Here is a 19,916-nt window from a genome sequence, read left to right as displayed (position 1 = left end):
AGGCTTGGAAGGATTTGATGGGGAAAGCCCATTAGTCAGGGGCTTGCCAAGACTGCTGGAATATGATGGCTTCTGTTTCTTCACCAAAACTCAGGTTGGAACTGTGGCAATTCAGCCTCTAAACTGATTTGGTGGACTTAATTTTCCCTCTCTTTTTTTTTTTTGTAAGGGTAGCATTACAAAAGGCACCCTCAGCTCCTCAGTTTTGAAATAGAAGCAGCAGTCTGAGCCACAGGACAAGTTCCAGAAGGGCAGTGGTCTGCAGGTCTGCAATTAATTCTTCATTTGAGGGAAGCCAGATAAGCCCTACAAAGCAGTTGATAGTATGGACCTTTGGCAGGCTCCTTCCCAGCTCTCAAACATGGGTAACATTTGATTGTTCTTTCAGTCTTCAAAGATCAATGCAAACCTTTATTTTCTATAAATAATTTAATAAATACTTTTATTTTACAATGATACAACAAATAACAAATTCATAGCAAATGAGTCACAAAGAATTTAGGATCAGTATACTTTAATAAGGTATCAGTGTCAAAATACATTTCCTTATCAAGTTAAAGTTCCCATACAGCTATAATATTGTCAATAAGAATTCAGCAATATAGATCATGAAATAATTATGATTAAAAGTATGATTAATATTAAGACATAGAATATTTTTTCAGAGTGTTTTAGTAAACTGTTAGGGTATAACATTTTTAATGCTGAAACTACACAAATAAGGAACAGAGGAGCAGTATTCAAGTGTCTTTAATCCTTGAAGCCTTAAGTCTGTGCCACTGCAAATTTGTCAAATGTGGATGGCCAATTTTCATCAGATGTTGATGCTTACAATAAATTTTTTCACACAGTAATAACTTCACTTTATGAGTAGATTATTTTTGGTAATAAACTCTTGAAAGATTGCCTAAAATAGGAAGTATATTTTTTTACATCATGTACCCATAACAAAAGGTCTTCAGCTTTTCTAAGTATGTGTGGTTAAGACTTGCTTAGCACAGTGAACTCTGAAGTGCTCTAAGAACCCAAGGCTCTCTCTATGCAAGTGTCAGTGCATGAAATAAAGCAATTTTATACACCAGGCTTCAGCAGACTCAGAAGTCTCAAAAATATATTTTTGTTCTAAGTTTCTGGGCCAGATTTTTACCTTTTGTACTTTGCCACTGTTTCATTTTCTTCAGTGAATCTACAGTGATTTATACCAGTGGAGGAAACAAGATAGAGCCCAACACAGATCTAAGTTTTTATGCATTTTTAAGTCAGAACTGCTCACCCGCCTTTTATTGTATTATTTTTTGCTGTTTGAGAGATTCTGTAATTTAAACTTTCAAAACCCTTTGAAAGCATTCAAAGCCCTATTTTTCAAATATGTGCGTGACAATTAATGATAGTTGAAAAGGAGCTTGGAAATGTGCCTTTTAATGACTTTCTAGCTACTAATAAATGTAAGGCAAGTAAAAATGAGGGACCTCCCTGCTGGATATTCATCTCACTATGCAATCCCTAATTCTTTTTGTCTAATTACAACTGAGCCAGCCTAATACTCTGGAAAATACTATTTTGAGATTTTTTTTTATTCAGTATTGCAATTATATTGCTAGCTGGCATATAAAATGAAGTGTTAGTTCTGGCCACTGCTCTGATTCCTGAAATATCAGCAACAGCATAACAAATACTACAAGTTCCTAGCAGAAACAGCTCTTAAAGTAGTTGTGTCATAGATATAGCAAAAGTACCAAGAGATGATTAACAACTGACCCAGAGAGAGATAATAATTAAAAAAAAATCTGTTTTGTGTAAAAAATAAAGGCAACAACAAAGAACAAAACAAGAAACCTCAACACAAATGAAAACACAGGCCTAAATCCTCCACTGGGGCAAATCTGTAGGACTCCCTTGGCTGTAGAGCTAAGCCAGGTTAAGGCAGCTGAGAATGTGGCTTGCTTCTGAGGAAAAAAACTTAAAACGTGCAACTTTTACAGATATCCACAAACATTGCATTTCACCATTCACATTTCTTTCAACAAAGTGTATAAAAATGAAGGAAAGGCATGGGAGGCAGAAGGCTGGGATTTTTCCTTAGTATGCTTTTCCAAAAGTTATTAAAGTTACAATAAAATAAATGCTGGAAAACAGAAAGACTTGAAGGATTTTAATTTGGCAGATCAACAAAAAACTGTGGTTGGAGATCAAATTTGTTTCATTCATCTTTGGCAATAAAAACATACCTTTGCAGTACTGCAGCCAAAGTATCACATGATGAGGCATTTATACCACAGCTTTTTATTAGCATGAAATTAAAAAAAAAATTCAGACTATAAATTACAGGTAACGAGATAAGGGGAGGGTAATCAAACTCTCTAAACACCACTTTAATTGCAATAGAGAAAATACAGTAGATGTATTTCTTTAATATGAATAATAAAGTGAGTAACTTCAAAAGGCCACTATTTGGTAATGTGGACAGGTTCAATATCTAAGTAAAATCCTGTAAAAGTGTACTGGTATTAGAAATTGTCTACCTGCAAAAATATATTTCAAACCAGAAGCTGTTTAGAGCAGTGCGGGCCATGGGCGACGGCAGGCTCGCTCAGGTGGCCTGGTCCAGCGCCCGCAGCAGCTCGCTGCCCTGCAGCAGCGTGGAGCTGCCCAGCACAGGCACGTTCACCTCACAGTCATATCTCGTCAGCTCAGGCAGCAGGTAGGGCTCAAAGGAGGGCCCCAGCAGGCGACTGGTCAGACCTGGAACACAGCAGTGAAGGTGCTGAGACTAGAAAGGCCACTTCATTTCCTCCCACCTCTTCTGTTTACAGCAGTTTCATTCTGTTTTTATGTCAATATGCCTCAAACCACCGGCAGTTCCAGGTGTCAGAGCAAACCTGTGCTCTGCCCCTCCTTGAACTGCTGCAAGGGTGTCACACAAACAAGTGCAATTTTTCACCTCCACCCTCAAACTGAGATTGTTCTGAGAAAAACTATTGCTGCAGATGAGAAAAGCTGTAGTAAAAGACATGGTTTCTAAATTGACGTCACTCCTCCCATGTATTAAAAGGAACAGACACACGTCCCCTTTAATTACTTATTTTAACATTTAGAAGGCACATGTTAAGAGTCTAACCTACAAACTTCCATATTAACACTGTAGCAAAGTTGTTTAGTACGATGTAATAATCAATTCTATCACAAGACAAGAGTATGGATGGAGGATGATGGGTCCTCCAAGGTGAAAAGGTGTTAACTTTAACTGAAATGGAGGGTAAAAATATTGTTCTCATGTATTACAAATGTAAACATTACAGTTTCACACTAAACCACAAAACTGATTTTTTGTGCTGTATTTTGATTTTTATCATCCTTCTCTTCCATATTTTTGGTGGTTTTTTTTTCATGGAATCAGTATTGGAACAAAATACCAACATTTTCCAATCTCTATGTTTGACAGCTCTTACCTGATGCTTTATGAGCTGGCTGGACACTGTAGTCCTGACAATGGGAACTGTAAAACAGAGGGGGAAACGCTCCTGCTTTCAAATTCTCACCCGGACTGTCACAGGTGGGTTGATGCTGCTGCTGCTGTTGCTGCAGTTGATTCATTGGTTGGCTCAGACCTCTCGAGTTACAGAAAAATTCATCTGTCATTTAAATAGTAGGGGAAAAAAAAGCTAAATGAAGCCAGTGCAATAATTATAGTAGGTAATACTGATCCAAAGCAAAGTGAACATCAGTGTGATGGTGTTACAGCATAGGCAAATCTGCATCTTATCACAAAGGAAATCTAGAAATAGCCCCAGCTCTAGTAGTAGTATTGCAGTCAAGATATGCTTGTGTAAGGAAACACAGTGTTGTAGAGAAACAGTATCTGTTCTATCTCTGAGATGTGAGATATTCACATCTCAGATGAGGTGTGAGATATTCACACCTTGGATCAGCAGGAGGTAAACACAGCTCCATCAAGCTGTTTTCTGTTCCCTCCCAAGCAAGTGTGTGAACATCCGTGAAACCAACTAAATGGTATTTATCAAATGTACCTTTAAATTGTTCAGCTCTTAGCGATACAACTTGGTCTTTAATTTTAGCTTAGTGTAATATTTACAGAGCTTATTTACATTTCCTTTTGAAAAAGCTTTTTTCCCTATTCAGCCTGTCTTAAAATGGTGTTTCAATATGTAATATTGCAAAACCACTTTCTTTTGTCTTACCAGTAAGAACACTTGTGCTGAGAGACTTCTTTTCTGTAACCAAGGAACAGTCTTCCCCCTTGAGAAATTTCATTCTCTTCCACATTAAGTGAGATGGGTTAATGACAGATGGATCTCCCTAGAATGAGAAGGGAAGCAAAACAAACAATTAGACTGATGACCATGGTGAGTCCAAAGTTGTGAAGGGGATGCATTTCTTATGATTACCCCACTCAGTTGTTGCAAGGCTTGTTCTTCATAATCCAGTTGTCGCTTCAGTTTCAAACTGTTAGACAGAGCAAGTCTTGCTGGGTTTATATCTATGCCTCGTTGTCCAAAAGCATCCAGGGGCCTGTGGAGAGGAGAGCTTTGTGAGTGCACATCGAAATAATCTAGTTCATTCATACAGATTCTTTTTTCATTTAAAGACATTTAAAGTGTCTGAGACTTGCCAGTGGACAGATCTCAAACATCAAATGATTTTATTTCCTGTTATTAGTCATCCTACCATCTTTAGAAACTTTTGACGTTTGGGATCAAAGACTTATGAAAGTTTAGCATAAACAGCCTGTAGGGATCTCCAGGCAGACAAAAAAATGCTGTGGAAAAGAAAGTAATGTAATTCTTAAGAGTTGGATTTGAGAGCCATGCATGTTCCCTTGCTTTACATACTATGAACACACAAGTTGTTGACTAGAGACAAACCCTTTCTTTACAGATGCATATTAGACACTGGTATTTCTGCCAACAAGAAATCCCAAAAAGCAAACTGCACAGCTTCATGTTTAAAAATGACCATTGCTACTTCACGTACTTCCTGAACATGCCAATGTGAGCAACATTGAAAAATCAAGAGCTACAGAGAAACTTCTAGCTATGAGGCAACTTCTAGGACTGCACCCTCTGATCTACATCTCATCACATACTGTTCACATGTGTAAGAAAGCACAAAAAATGGTTGTAGAAATAGAGCCTGCAATTTAAGTCTTGGCTGTAGTATTTACATATGCCAGCAACAATGTACTTTCATTCTTCTCTCTTCCCCCTTTTCTGTTGTGCAGAAAATATATACAAGGTAAGAAAGTATGTGTGTGTCTGTCCCTGCTATGCTGGACCAGTTAAGTCTTTTTGGTGCTGCTCTTAAATAAAGTCAAGCATGCTTTGCAAAATTACTGGTGTAATTTTAACTGGACCAGCAGGAAATTCATTTGCCTATCCTTACAGGCAATGAAAAATTAGCCCACTTCTGCTTCCTCCACACTCCTGCTACTGGGAGAACACCAAATTAGTTTCCCCAGAGCTGCAGTCTGATGCCTATCACAACAAATTGTTTCAGCTGAATTGAGAAAAAATTCATTTTCAAGATTATGACCCTTCTCATTTCCCATAATATATATTTGGTAAATATACATAGTTATACCACAGAAAAACATACCTTTTTTTGTATATGGGCACTCTCTGAGAAGTTATTGGTGGGCCTGAGGGGGATCTTGATAGGGATCCTGAGTATTTATCCATGAGCCTCCATTTTGCAGGAACATATTCTAATGGGGGATCAGGTGGCCACTGGGTGTTTGATCTTCCTCCCATTGAAGACAGGGGAGTGCTGGTTTGGTCATGGTATGGTGGCAGTGCTGACCTATTCATATTGTTGAAGAACACCGACGACAGGGACCCATGACCAGAGTTAATTTTTTCATTTGATAGCTGTGGGCAATATTTCTCTGGGAGGAACTGATTCTGTGAAGTAGGAGCGAGGGGTTGGAAGATGGTACTCATGCTACTTAGATGCTGCTGGGTATTTTGTGCACTTTCACAGAGAGGACTTTCTTCTTGGCAGATGGGGCTGAGCTGGAAATCTTCTCCATCCATAGGAATGTAAGGAGCCAAGGTTTCAAGGTCCAGTTCATTAAAGTCAGTCTGTGCAAAGATGAAGTTCATAAAGAAACTATAAATTAGTAATAGTTGTGGCAGTTAGTGTGATATGGAATACTAACAGATGCAAAGCTGAAAAATCACTGTATGCCAAATTTACCTAATGAAACTGGCCAACTCCTCTTCAAAGATGTCTTATTTCTATGCTAGCATACATGTTCATTTTATTATCATCAGCAGCAAAATTAAGACAACAAACTGAAGGAAAAAACCTCCCAGATGAGCAATATTTGTTGAAGCAGCCTCCAGCATCACTGTGATCTGAAATAGATGCTGTTTCACTAAGCTTTGAATAACTTGTCTGCCAAGACTCTACAACATGTGGCATGTAGTTCAACCTCAGGCTTTTTCATGTTAAAATAGAAAACACAGCTTTCTCATAATCCAACTACACTAAAAAAGGTGTCTAAAAATGCAGGAGTTGAAAAAATTTAGCCAGAAGGATACTATCACACTTAAATCTGTGTTCCTTTTTCCCTAGGAGGACTAGTCACACCCACATTCACTTCTCTTGGCATTTGACCAGAGCTGAACAGAGAGGATAATCAATGTTGGCTCTCCAGTCAGCTCATAACACCTCTGCAGCACTTTTATAATACTTGTTTTTCCCACCAAAAGCAGCTGATGTGGTGGGACACACCTGAGCAAGCAGGTGCTGAATTTGACAATATGAAGTTTGCACATGTGGAGTCTTGCAGTGAGTTTCATCCTGCTCCATGCTTCTCTCCTATCTGTCCGCTCTTTCTCTTGCTTTCATTTCTATGTCCAGACTTAGACAAACTTTCTTCAGAACATGGATTACAGCCTACCTAAGCCTGCAAATTGTGTTAGCAAATTGAAGTACCTAATTTGGGCAACAGCATCCCAAACTTTCTGTAGGATTAATAGAGATGAGTGTGAGGTCTGTGCTACCAATCAGCAGTGCCTGTTCCTTTCTTTCGACTCTAAGTATAAGCTCTTCACAAAGCATTTCAATGAAGTATTTAAAGTTAAGCAAGCTGAATCAGGCCCACACCTTTTATTCACTAGCTCACTTGCTGTAATGTTGTAATAGTGGGTTTATTTATTTATAGGGGAAATTTCTACACTTACATCATTATTAGAATGCAGGAGATGGAGACTGTGTGTTACTTTATGTGTACGTAATTTTCAGGTCTCTCTGAAAATCTCCAAGAGGCAAAAGAGGAAGCATATATCTAAAATGAGTTTTCATTTTTGTAGTTAAAGGCGATGTGTGCTATGAGGGGACCCCTCTCTCCTTTAGGCATTTTGTAAGAATTAGTTTATTTATATTTTGTTCTAGAAAGGATGTTTACTCATTAGTCACTTGGCTGCATTTAAAAACAAATTGCTGCTGCTTATATTCCTTATCCTATCTACGGAAGCCTCCACATTTTGCAATCTCTGGTGATTAGCAGTGCCACCACAATGACATGCCAAACCTTGTGCTTCAGAGAGTTAGGGACAGAGATTGACAAGGCAGCTTTTGGAAGTGCACTGTTTTGTTAATGTGCATCAAAGATTTGGTGTGCATGTGCAAATGCAGTTTAAATGCTGTATCCCAATATCTGCACACACAACATGCAGCTGTACTGTCTACTACTAGTAGGAGACTGATCTTGGTGGCTTTTAGAACAGAGAGTTCATTACCTGGGAGGTGCACTGACTTTTTGATTCTGTGTCCATGGCAAAAAGTTTTTCAATCACCTCGATCTTAAGATCTTCATCCACAGAGCAGTAATAATCTCCTGGGCTGCTGGGCTGCATGGAAATAACAATTTGTTCTAAGCAGGAAGACAACCACAGTACTGGCTTAGCATCATGTCATTTATACCATGCTGTTATTCAGTAACAGATCTTTCCTATGAAAAGTGAATGGCCAGATGGTGTATTTAGTTTGCTCAGAATCCAAAACTGTCCACTTCTATCAGAAGCTTTTCTTACACAAGATCATCAGTGCAAAACATAGGCACCCATTACAGGAACCTAGTTGTCATCCTATTTTAAATGTTTTTTGGCAGCTTAGACCACGAACAAGAAATGTACACCATTAAATACTTTTGTCAAGAAAGAAGATGCTTAGCAATACCTCTGTGCTTTTCTTAAGACTGGCTGCCCTCTGCTAAGAGTGGCTCCAGCTCCTGGGGCAGTGCCACGGAAGCAGATTCATTTCTTCAGTGGGAAACTCCAAGGAGCTGCTCTCAAAAGCCTGACTTGGCTAAGCTTCCTAAAAGCTACAGCTTCTACTTAACAGAAGGAGGATGGCTCTGGGGCAATGATCCCAGTGGCCACACAATTATATATTGGCTTTTTATATAAGGCTAGCTCCATGAAAGGTGGTAGCATGTTCTCCTACTAGTTTTTTAATATGTTACAGTAATTACTAGAGGGACAGCTGGGCGAAAATGAGGACTGCAGTGTGAAGCCAGGATATTGTTCCCATTTCATAGCTTTCCTATTAATTCTTAAGGCATGATGCAGTATAGGAAGAAGAGAGATACTCTGGGCCTTGCTAATAAGAAGTGAGACAGGACTGCCACCCAAAAATGTTGTCTATATATATTGATGGGATTTGGATACAAAACACAACATGCTTTTAATGTTTTTTTAAGCTCCTCTTACCGTGGAACAGCTACTGTTGCTGCTTGCACTTGGAGTACTGCTGCCAGGTGCAATCTGAGGCATTGTAAAGGATGGTATTGTCAGTGTTTCACCTTGAGCAGGGTGGCTTTTCACTTCCACTGGCCATGCTTTGTTTGGTGTCAAAACAGCATTGGTGAAGGCAGTGGCTTCCTCAAACTTCTGTGTTCCTGGATGGGGTTTGAACAATATTAATGAATACTTCTAGCTGGCGCAGTGTTATGATATAACTGCAGCTATTCATTAAAAGTAAACACTGCTCCTAGTTGCCATGACAATAAGTTGGCATAGACTTAATGCACATTATTTAGTCAGCAAGAAAGCCTGATCCTGCTCCCATTCACAGAAATTTTCCACTGGTGTGAGCATGTGGGCTCTTTTAGCCATTACTCACAATTTGTACACACAACACACAGACTTCGTCTATTAAGTTTCTAAATGTAGGCTCACATGTGGTTCTTTGTTGCACAAAAATAATTTATAGAAATACTAACCAAAATCCAGGGAAATAATGGCATCACCAGGTGTTGGTGCCAGCTGAGCAAGTTCCTCTGGTTCTTCCTTTAGCTTAGTAAACAAGAAGTCACTCTTCTCTGTCACAGGGATGCTGCTGTCATAGGCAGTGTTCATTGTCAGCAGGTGAGGCTTGAAGAGTGATTCTGTTTGGTCCATGGAGAACACAACATCGTTCTTCTCAATTTCACTAAGGAGAGAACAGGTTTTAGGCATTTTGTACCATAAAGATGAAAGATGTGGATAAAGTAGGCAGCACAAGCTGGGGCTGTAGGAGCACTTTGGCCTCGGTTGCGTGCCAGGCTCTTGACAGGCAAGGCACAGTTCCAGCGTTGCTGAGCACCACCATTTCGGATGACGCAGAGAGTGTGGTCAGGACTTCTGTGGGAATACTCAGGGCTTTGTTGCTCTGCTTTTCAAAGGGATGTAGTTGAGGCTGTAATGACCCAGACTATCACTCAAATAAGTATTTCCTATTTTGGCCCCAACTAGGAACCAAAAAACTTGAGTTTGCCAAATGAAGGCAAAACTTCTGATTGGTCCTGATTTTTAAGGCTGTAACCAGCTTCTCTTAGCAACATACGACAGAGTTACTACTTAGTTTTATCTCTTGGTCACAGCATTAGAAAAACAAAACACATTAGCAGCTGTGTTGCACAATAAAATCTTCAGTGCAGACCATACACTCTGCTGTATGAGCACAGCAGCTGCTCTGCAAAGCAGAAAGGCTGTGATGTATTTCAACAGCGCATATGGGAACAGGCACGCCACATTTTTCATCGATGTCTAACATCAGTAAACAAGACTGAACAAACATGACTAAACTGATTTTGGAACAACAACGTTGAATAAATAGACCCTTGAAAAGTTCCTCCAAATATTGTGTTTCTGCAGCACGTGAATGCACACGTGTGTGCCCTGAACCCACCTGAGCACATAGTTGACGCAGACGATGCACTGGGGCTGCAGGTTTCGGGTATTGTAAATCACCGTTCCCTGGGTCTCCAGCCATACGTATCCCCCGTGCTTGGCCAGCATACGGTACTGGCCCGTCACTACTTGACCTTTTGTACACACTGAGAAAAGGGGGCAGAGATATAAATAATGCATCAGGACAGGAATACACAACGTATAACACTTGTTTTAAATACACCCACTTCTGAGCTTTCATTACGCAGATGTGCATTGAAGCATTTGTGGACAAGGCATGTGCTTAACTTTGGGAAAATTCATCCATTTGAAACATGAAAGGGGTTGTTAATTTGAGGGTTCTACCCAAGACTGAAAATTTGAATTCTGGCATTTGAGTTTTGAGATGGTCTGAATCTTCAGATCAGAATATGGAATTAAAAAAATTTAATATAATATCTCAACTCCCAAAATAATGCCTGCTGACTGCATGTTTCTTGAGTCCTCATTGTAGCAATGTCTTGGTAATTGATCTGTAGAAAAGTGAATTTGTTGAGGAAACTATAGTTTCCTTATTTAGGTAATCAATAAATACAAAAAATCACGTGATTTAAAAGCTATATTTGCTAAGATTTTTTTTTACATTAAGCTCTTATGGTAGCACTATCACTCTTAAAAAGGTATCAAAAGAATAAGAATAAGTAAGAATGGTAAACAGAACTGCTTTGTCTAGAGAAAAAAAAAAAAACTGAACTACTGTATTTCTCCCTCTGGTTGAACTGTGATGTTCCAAGCAAAAACTTGGAATTAGCAGCCTAGAAGAAACCAAGATCCAAATCAAGTAATGTTCATTTAACTCTGTTTTTTTGAACTATCCTGTGTTTCTCAAACTATAAACTGACAATGGTACAACTTGGGTTTAAAGCTTCTAAATGTTTGAAGGGTGAAATCTGTCACCCTGCTATCCCCCAATATTTTGCAATATTTGCAGAGAACGAGTTTTCAGTGTGGAGCTTTGGACTTCTGAGATGTAAGGTTTTATGATGTCCTGTCTGTTGTAATTCAAAGCTGTCACTGTAGAAAAAATAACGTCAATCAATGGCAAAAAAATCCGGGCTAGAGTAGACAAGCAGTACTTGCACTAACAAGAGCTTGTACTTGTAAGCAGACATAGTCACACTGAATAGCAGCAGAAGTGGGAACTGGCCAAACGAAACCCTTTGACCATACATTGGCAACCTTTCCTTTTAAACATCTTTTACATCCAAGAGAAATATGCCATCAAACTATTGCCCGAGAAATAATGCAATTTGACTCAGGAGGACTGGAAAATTGATACCGTGGTCTTTTTACAGAAAAATTCCTTGTGAGTGTGGCCATTAAAAGAAGCTAGCTATTGTCAGCCTCTCCTACATCGCCACCATACAAATCTACAACTTCAGGCCTGTGAAATACAACAACTGTTTTGCAGATATTTGTTGCTGTGTTTATCCTTCTATTTCTGAAGTTTGTTTGTTTTCTTCCTAGGAGTATTTAATCATCCTTCATTTAATTTATTTAGACAAAGTAGAACATTACTTTTATTGATTAAATACTTCTGGTGGAACAAAATCAAAAGGCTTTCATTTCAAAGTGTTTTAGTGACTGGACTGTTCTGCTCTGCTTGTGAAACATAATTACACTGTTTCCTAATCATCAGCTCATCAATAAGAGTCACAGTGTAGGCGCCTGTTACATTACAAAGAAGCTTTTTACTGCTTTAATCTTTTTTATTATTATTATTCAAAGCCTGTCATGTTCTGATATAATAAAGTACAGCAGAATCCCTCCAGGGGGTAATCTCATAAATTACTAATACACTTGTAACTGCTGACTTTGTTATCAATGCTACATTTAAGGTTCTGCCTTCAGAATGAACTTATCACTTCTCTCTTTATTTTTGTCACTTTTTAAAAAGTATACATTACCTGTATCTGTACAGAACTAGTTAGATGTCAATGAAATAGTCTCCAATTATATTCCTTATTTTTGTGCGGAGAGAGTGGGGGAAGGCAAGGACAAATTTAATAGAACACAAAACCATGATTCCCTTGGAAGGCTTGCTGAACTTCTGCTAACTGATGGGCACTGTCAGAATTGATGACTGCATAATTGCAAGGAGATATACTCTATACATAGCATACTTCTAATAAAAATTATCGTTTAATACATGCAAGTCTGCTGAGCATGAATTTTGAGGTGGCTATTTCCAGGTACAAAGGGATGTGGCCAGGGAAAATGAGTAAGTTCTATATAGCCACATGCTTGGAAGAACAAGGTCTGCATAAGCTCTGTACCTGCTCTTGGTTACCCTGCATTACACAGCATCTCAATGGCACACATAATGGAACCCAGGCATTTCCTATTTGAAGGGTTTATGTGTGTTTTGTCAAGTCACACCTTGCTGTCACTTTTGCTTTGGGGTTGTTCTCTGACTTGATGGTCCCAGAAGATGTAGGAACTGTTTATCTTAAAAAAACTAAAGGGGTCAAATTTGCTGGTGATTTAAACTCATGGTTCTGTTGCGGGAAATCACATTTATCACAGCAATAGGCTTTGGTCCTGTGCTTCCAACAGTAAAAAGATAATCCATGCTGATCCTGTGTTATCATAAATCCTATAGAACAGTTTGATCCTGAACACTTATAACCTGTGCAGTGCCTTGAGGATTTCTGCTGGTGTAACACCACCCCTCTAAGACTTCCTCTTGCCCTCATTCTGTTTCTTGATCAGACCTCGTACTCTGCAGCAGGTTTGTAGGACATGGCCATTTTCAGTGGGCACAAATGGCATCTGGACACACACACTGCACTATGTGAGGGTAACTGAATTGCTGGAATGAGAAGTAACATCTATTAATGCCTGGTCACAGCGCGTACTAGAAACTCTCCAGAAATCTCTACATGGACAAGTAACTCAGTGCTCCCATTTCATTGACTAGATGGGTTTGCTCACCCTCTCTTTCCCGTTACCAAATGGATTGCCAGCTCCCATTTTATTCCTTCCCAGTAGTGTCCCATTCTTAGAAATCCAGCTCAATGATTCAAAAGCACCAGTGTAGCACACCCCCGATTTCACAGGATGACTTTCAATAGCCCAGCACAGTATATATTAACATCCTATCTATAAATATCACTTATTAATATTTTTATTTGTAAAAACACTAACATATTACCTAAGAAACAATTTTTAAAATTACATGCCCAGATATACCTCTCACTGAGTATGGGCTGATCTATTTTTTTCTTTTAAGCAGCTTTGGAAACAGGATGATTCATATCAACACTGGTTTACAGCACACAACTTTCATCACTGCCAAACAGTTTTTCAAGAAACATTTCAGCTTAAAACTGTCCTGAATCTTTGCCATTGGAGCTAACCCCTTAAGGTCAGGCAACTATTCCTTGCTGCAAATTTTTTCTGGGAAGTACAGAAATACTTTCTGTAAATCTACTTGGTGGCCAATTCCCTATAGATGTGACCTAAGTCATGGGCTGTTTTCTGAGGACAGAGGCCTTCATCACAGCAACTCCAAGGTGTGTGGAATTTGTTATTCGATCTTGTAGGTTCCAGTCTAGCTGCTTTGCTTTGTTTCTATTAAAAGAGCATCTGCAGAGGTTTTAGTGATGTGCTGCTTAGAGCTCTCCAATAAACTGGTTTGGGGGCCATAACAGCCAAGGGTGGGAAATGTCATTTGTACATTAATGCACTACCTTGTCTCCAGCCAAAGCACTAACTCTTAAGGACAGAGACTGAAGATTTAAATCCAATTATCTTAAGACACCTGATGTGAAAGAGATGGAAATTGTGTGGCCTGCTGAAGAGAGGGATCTTGGATCTGATCTCTGCTGCCAGAATAATTCAGATACTTTACTTGAAGAATAGCTAAAACTGGCAGTTCCCATAGGCATAACAAGAAGCAGCTGTTCCTGGCAGTAGGTATTATTTGTATAATTAGTATCTCTTTAAGAAATCTCCTTGCACATCTGCTCTGGATGGAGAAGATAGCTGTTGTTTGGTAGCAAAAGAGAGACATTCAAAAAAACACTGCAATAGGCTCTTCCTATTTCCCTTTAGCTCTGTCTGCTGAGTCCAACAGCACATGAGAAAGACAATCATAGAATGGCTTGGGATCTTTAACGAACCTTAGTGATCACCTAGTTCCAGCCCCTGCCATAGGCAGGGACACCCTCCACTAGAGCAGGTTGCTCTGAGCCCTGTCCAACCTGGCATGGAGCTCTTCCAGGGATGGGGCAGCCATAGCCTCTCTGGGCAACCTGTTCCAGTGCCTCACCACCTTGATACTAAAGACTTTATTCCTAATATCTCATGTAAATCTACCCTCTGTTGGTTTGAAGCCATTCCACCTTGTCCTGTCACTACATGCTCTTGTAAAACAGTCCCTCTCCATTCTTCCTGTAGGCTCCCTTCAGGTACTGGAAGGCCACATTTAGGTCACCCCAACCAATACCTTTTCTTTTTGAACAATACCAGTTTTCTTGGCTACCAGGAAATGTTCTTCTCATCAGGCTAGAACTGCCTAACTCAGCTTTTCAAATTTTCAGCTGAACCTTGCACTGTACCTTAGAGAGACAGTGATTCTTCCCTCTAACACCCAAGTTTAGTTTTAATTATAGCAAAACCCAGACTCTCTGGAAGGACCAGCAGCAGATTTCAGCTAGACAAGCACAGTTACCTGGTGTAAATACTGCTCTTGGAGAGTATCTGCACACAGGCTGCACTTGTATTTTCAACTATGTATTGAGGGACCCACAATTTATGCTTGACGTGCAAACGACAAAGAAAAATAAGAAAGTGACTTACAGTTCTGATGGCTCTTGGTCATACTCTCCGAGTCCAAGGCATGGTAGAACTCATATGCTGAACGACCCAACAGCTCCTCTGGATGATATCCAATCAACTCTGTTATTCTTGTTCAAGAAAAAAAAGCAAGTATTTAAAATTCAGGTCACTGTAGTCTTACGCTCACATGTGCAGGGCAGTATCAGCTCAAGTCTTCAAACCAACGGAATTAAAAAAGCAAAACGAGAAATTCTAAGCTTCCAAACACTTGAGGAGCTATAGAGGACTTCTGATCACATTCTGAAATATCCCCATGTTCAGGATAAACTGCCTTGTCCTACTACTCGAACAAAAACTCCTAAGGATGTCAGTGTGTGCACTGCAAACTCTCCTATGCCTATTGCATGCTATCTGTAATAGAAGGTATCAGCTTTTGTTACTGACAAAGTTTTCAAGCTGCCCACTACATGCAGAAACACCCAACAACCACCATTGAAAATCAAAGACATGTGAGGGGGTAGTGGTTGGTGCCACCAGGTTTAAAAGTATGTGTACATTTAAAAAAAATACACAAAAAGGTTTGGGAACTGCTTTTAATAAATGAAAATGCCAGGTGAGAAATTATGGGCAGTTAAAAGGAAAAAAAAAATGCTCATCTACTTAGTCTTTTCTCAATCATTTGAAAACTCTGGCATATGGATTAGGTTACTTGGGTGACTAAGTAACCACAAACTAAGTAGGATTTTACGCAAAGAAAGCTATGATCTCAAAAACTAGACCTTTTTTCCAGAGTCTTTTTGAGGCAAGGCTGGATTTTTCACAGGTTCCTGAATCAATGAAAATAGGTCATCAAATTGTGCAGATGATTTTCTCTAATGAGGGGGTGGAAGAAAAATGCTTTATTTGAATTGGAAATACCATTACACACAGCTTTACAGGAAACATGGTAAGTTAAAAAAAGAAGTACAGAAAAATTGTTTCAAAAGCAAAGATTATCTTCTGGTTTACAAGACAGTGACACTCTTGGCTGCATCTTCCTACCTCCGAGATTCTTATAATAACCTGTAATACAGAGAACAGCAGCACACAAACTAATTGTAACACTTTCATAAATCTTTAAAATCTGGGAGGTTTGCAAGGAATGGTCACATCTTGCAGCACCTCACAGCTGTTAGTGGCAGAGCCCAGGTTTTATGCCACTCTCTCAGAATGTCTTTATGTGCAACCACATTTGATTTGTGCTGTTGCTACTTTTAAGAGACATCCTCAGATTTGTGTACTCCCTGGAAGGACAGCTTTGGCCCAGTCCTCTAGACACAAGCATGTCTTTACAAGACAGACATGTAAATACTGTAAAACAAACAGAGCAAGAGCATGGCATTCATCTCCTGGATCCCCCTCCAGCAAGGAAGGCACATAAGATGGGACTATTTTGTGTATGGCTTGAATGCCAAGGTATTGAGTCAGCTTTTCCCTGCCTCCACCTCCACAGAACTCTACAGCTCATAGCCCCAGGACACCTTGGTTTTGTCACTCTGAAAACTATTCTCTGTCCTGATTTCCACGGAATGAACCTGGGCTTATAATACTTCAGATGAGCAAAAGCTGTAGCTTGTATTAGGTTCCCCTCAAAAACTTACTCTTCTGTTTGTGTTTCCAGTTTTATTTACATTTAAAATTAGACCAACAAAGGGGAAAGGTTTGCATCCAGGTTTCAAAGACTTTTTGTTACTCTCTTCACTGACAAGCTTCTTTTAAATTGCATCCCACTCAAATCTAACCTTTTTTCTGAAACCACAATTGTTTTTTCTTTCTTATTGAAAAGTACTTCTCACAGTGAATTGGCCATCAAAGCTGAATCATCATGAGAAAACAGCAAATACTGAAAGAGCCCTAATAAAATTAAGGCTCACAAAATACAGTTGCTGCTTGCCTTTACACAACCAGCTGGGACACACTGGTGTAAGTGACCAAAGGCTTTTGCCAGCAGGACCAGTGTAAATACAGGGTCTTTAATATCAGAAACTCTGGCCTTTGGCTGTATAATGGCTCAATACCATAAAGCCATCCCAGTTAGTTTGGAGCTCACTGCAAGTGGAAGGATTTTAAAATTCAAGAAGTTGAGTATTTACTCTTAATCCAGTCACTGGGAGCTGAGAGCCAAGTGGGGGTTGAGCAGGGAGAAGGAAAACAAAATGAAGATAATGGGGGAAAAACAGAAGCACCATGTACCCAGCAGCACCAGTGCAAATCCAAACCCACATTACAGCCTTCATGGAAGTCAGCAGTGGAACTGATATAGCAAACAAAAAATACACATTACAGCAGGCTGAGGGACTCTTCTCATATGGGAATGGTAAACTCTATGCAAAATTCATGCATTCCAGTCTTGTAATTCCCCTTCTCAAACTGCTCCTTGCTGTCCATAATGAGCACCCTCACTATAAAATTACTCTTCTTGTCATTCCATGGCACAGAATTACTTATGATGCAATCCTGCTGTGACAATGTCAAATCTAATTAGATCTAATGTAATCTTGGATGGAAGTTAGCAAGTGATGGTAGTATCTTTTTACTACAAGCAACTTCATATTACATGAAAAGATAAAAATAAGATATCAAAAAATTACCCACAACCCCACATAAGTTCTAAACCCACACCAGGTAACAGTGAAATACTAATGAAGAGTAATTGTTTTAAAATAATTACTTTAAAAAATAATAATAAGTGGCTAAACAGCCCCTATACTCTCATTGACTGCTCTGTTCATCTGTTAACACTATCCAGATTCATTCCACTTCTCTCTGAAGACTCCTCCAATTGACATGATTTAAAAAAAAAAAAGAAATTGTAGAATGTTCCATTTTCCCACTCACAAAACCCCCATAAAACTGGCTGGCAGTGTTTCCTAAATACATTTTAAATACCACTATTTTACAAAAAAACACTCTCTCTCCAATAGTTGTTATCTCTAGTAGTTCTGGGTGCATAAATTGGCAGTTCACACCCTCCTTTATTGCTCCCACATTGCTGCTGACCCTGAAAAGCTTAAAAAAATCTTGTAAGCTGCAGGCTGTGCAGGGCTGGAAATCAGGTGAGTGTATTTCATGCCACATTATGAACCAGGGTTGAAGTGGGCAGCTATCCCTTTATCCATCACACCCATCCTGTGGCTCTCCCAAGACTGGGCAAAGCCAAGAGTCTGAGCAGCCCCTGGGCCAGGAGGCAGTGAGTGCTTTGGCACAGATCCTTGTAAACCTCACCTGAGCATTACTTTGAGGTTTGCCAGGGAGGTGCACCCTCTAAACTTTGTGTACTCTCCACAGGAGCCTCTTAGCAACACAAAATGCCAAGTGAACACACAGAGGACTAAATGCAAAGGAAAAGGCATCCCACAGAACTATGGGAAGGAGGAGTACACAGCTAAGAAAATAGGGAAAATGTCTACGTCCCATAATACCAAAGGATCATTTACACAACAGAGTTCAGGCACAAGACTTCTACTTTTGTTTAGACACTGGACAGAAAATTGCTCTTTGTGCAAGCTGTGGAATGACAAAATTAGAAAACAAACTGTATGGTGGTTTTGGATGGCATTCCTGTCATGGAATGCTTTGTGTTTCCATTGCATCTGTAGAATGCTCATTAGTAAGATAATAATAATTTTTTGTTGAAGATGACAGGTGGGCTGTGAGGCTGTTTGTTTTCCTGTTACCAGCTTGTTTCTGAGAACACAAATACCTTTTGGGGAATCTTAATTTTTGCCAGACTGGCACTTCAGTTTTCTGAGCTAAACTTATCATCAGGATGTACAGAGGTCAAGATCTCAGAAAACACAGTGAAGAGGTGGGCAATAGCCATCTGCAGTAGGACATCTGTCCCAGCTGCCACTACTCAAGTGTGTTTTGAGCACTATTTCAGTTTCCCTTAAATATACAATATATAGAAGTATCGTAATATTGAATTTTTGGGACATGGATTAAGGGCAAATTTTGAGCTTAGGGTACACAATTAGTGATCTGACTTCTATTTCTAGGTTTGTACAACTTTGCCCAATTTTATCTCTTTGAAACATGGCAAAGCAATCAAAACCCACTGCTTCAAGGGTGCATTTCTTACAAGATAAGCTAGTTCAAGTATTTTTGTTTTTCCTAAAATTGTGCTTTTCTGTCCCTTTATAGGAGCACAGAGCTTTTTATTGTATACCATTTCTTGAGTTAAAATAGTATGGTAAGAACCATCAGGCCTGAGAAGTCAGGCTCCGTGAAAGACTGCTCTAATGTTTACTGCTTATAAAAAATAGCTGGGTGTATATTCATTGGGCCCTGTGCAGAGTGTGTGTGTGAGGGTGTGGATCTCTTAACAAAGTCTTTCTGTATTCAAACTGTTACCAAGTTACTGAAGTTAAATTGGTCTTGAGAGGAACAAACAAAGCAAAGTTATACTTAAAGCAGAATGAGTTTAAAAAAAGAGAGAAAAAATAATAAAGCCCAACACAGACACTGTGCTGGGGTAAAGCACTCTGTCAGCCTGCTAGAGCAGGCAGTGGGGCAGTCTTGCCAACTAACCACATTTCCTCTCAAAAATATTCATGGCTGCTTCTACTCTAACCCTAGCCAATGGAAAAAAAACCCCAAAATGCAAAATTCTGGGACCCCTGGCCACTACTGAGCAGGATGGATGGCCTGGCCAGGTGTATCTGCCCTGTGAGGCAAAAAAACCTACATGTGTACATGAAAATCTTCACCAGGACTGTCACACCCACTCATTTTGTCTACCTCAATCAAGGTTTTGTTATTAACAAAAGAAGTAAGTCACATTTTACACTTAAATATGGCATATACCAGAAGTCAGTTGTGTCAAATGTGGATCTTTGGGTTCATGTATCACCACTTCAC

The 19,916-nt window shown here is 39.5% G+C and overlaps 1 protein-coding gene across 1 annotated transcript in view; it reads right to left on the bottom strand.

The window, feature by feature from the left end:
* Nucleotides 1-414: 414 nt before the first annotated feature.
* The window catches only part of EPAS1 (endothelial PAS domain protein 1), a 73,254-nt gene continuing 53,752 nt past the window's right edge, over nt 415-19,916 (bottom strand). Inside the window, exons 7-16 of the mRNA XM_031060015.1 lie at nt 15,039-15,145; nt 10,195-10,342; nt 9,248-9,456; nt 8,736-8,923; nt 7,764-7,874; nt 5,614-6,098; nt 4,407-4,530; nt 4,200-4,317; nt 3,450-3,632; nt 415-2,742 (exon numbers count right to left, since the gene is read on the bottom strand). Of these exons, the coding sequence (XP_030915875.1) occupies nt 2,591-2,742; nt 3,450-3,632; nt 4,200-4,317; nt 4,407-4,530; nt 5,614-6,098; nt 7,764-7,874; nt 8,736-8,923; nt 9,248-9,456; nt 10,195-10,342; nt 15,039-15,145 (1,825 nt within the window). The 3' untranslated portion in view covers nt 415-2,590. The remainder of the gene's footprint in view (nt 2,743-3,449; nt 3,633-4,199; nt 4,318-4,406; nt 4,531-5,613; nt 6,099-7,763; nt 7,875-8,735; nt 8,924-9,247; nt 9,457-10,194; nt 10,343-15,038; nt 15,146-19,916) is intronic.

Source organism: Geospiza fortis, unplaced genomic scaffold, assembly GCF_000277835.1.
Source record: "Geospiza fortis unplaced genomic scaffold, GeoFor_1.0 scaffold41, whole genome shotgun sequence".
Lineage (NCBI taxonomy): Eukaryota > Metazoa > Chordata > Aves > Passeriformes > Thraupidae > Geospiza > Geospiza fortis.
This window is presented reverse-complemented; position numbering and strand designations above follow the sequence as displayed.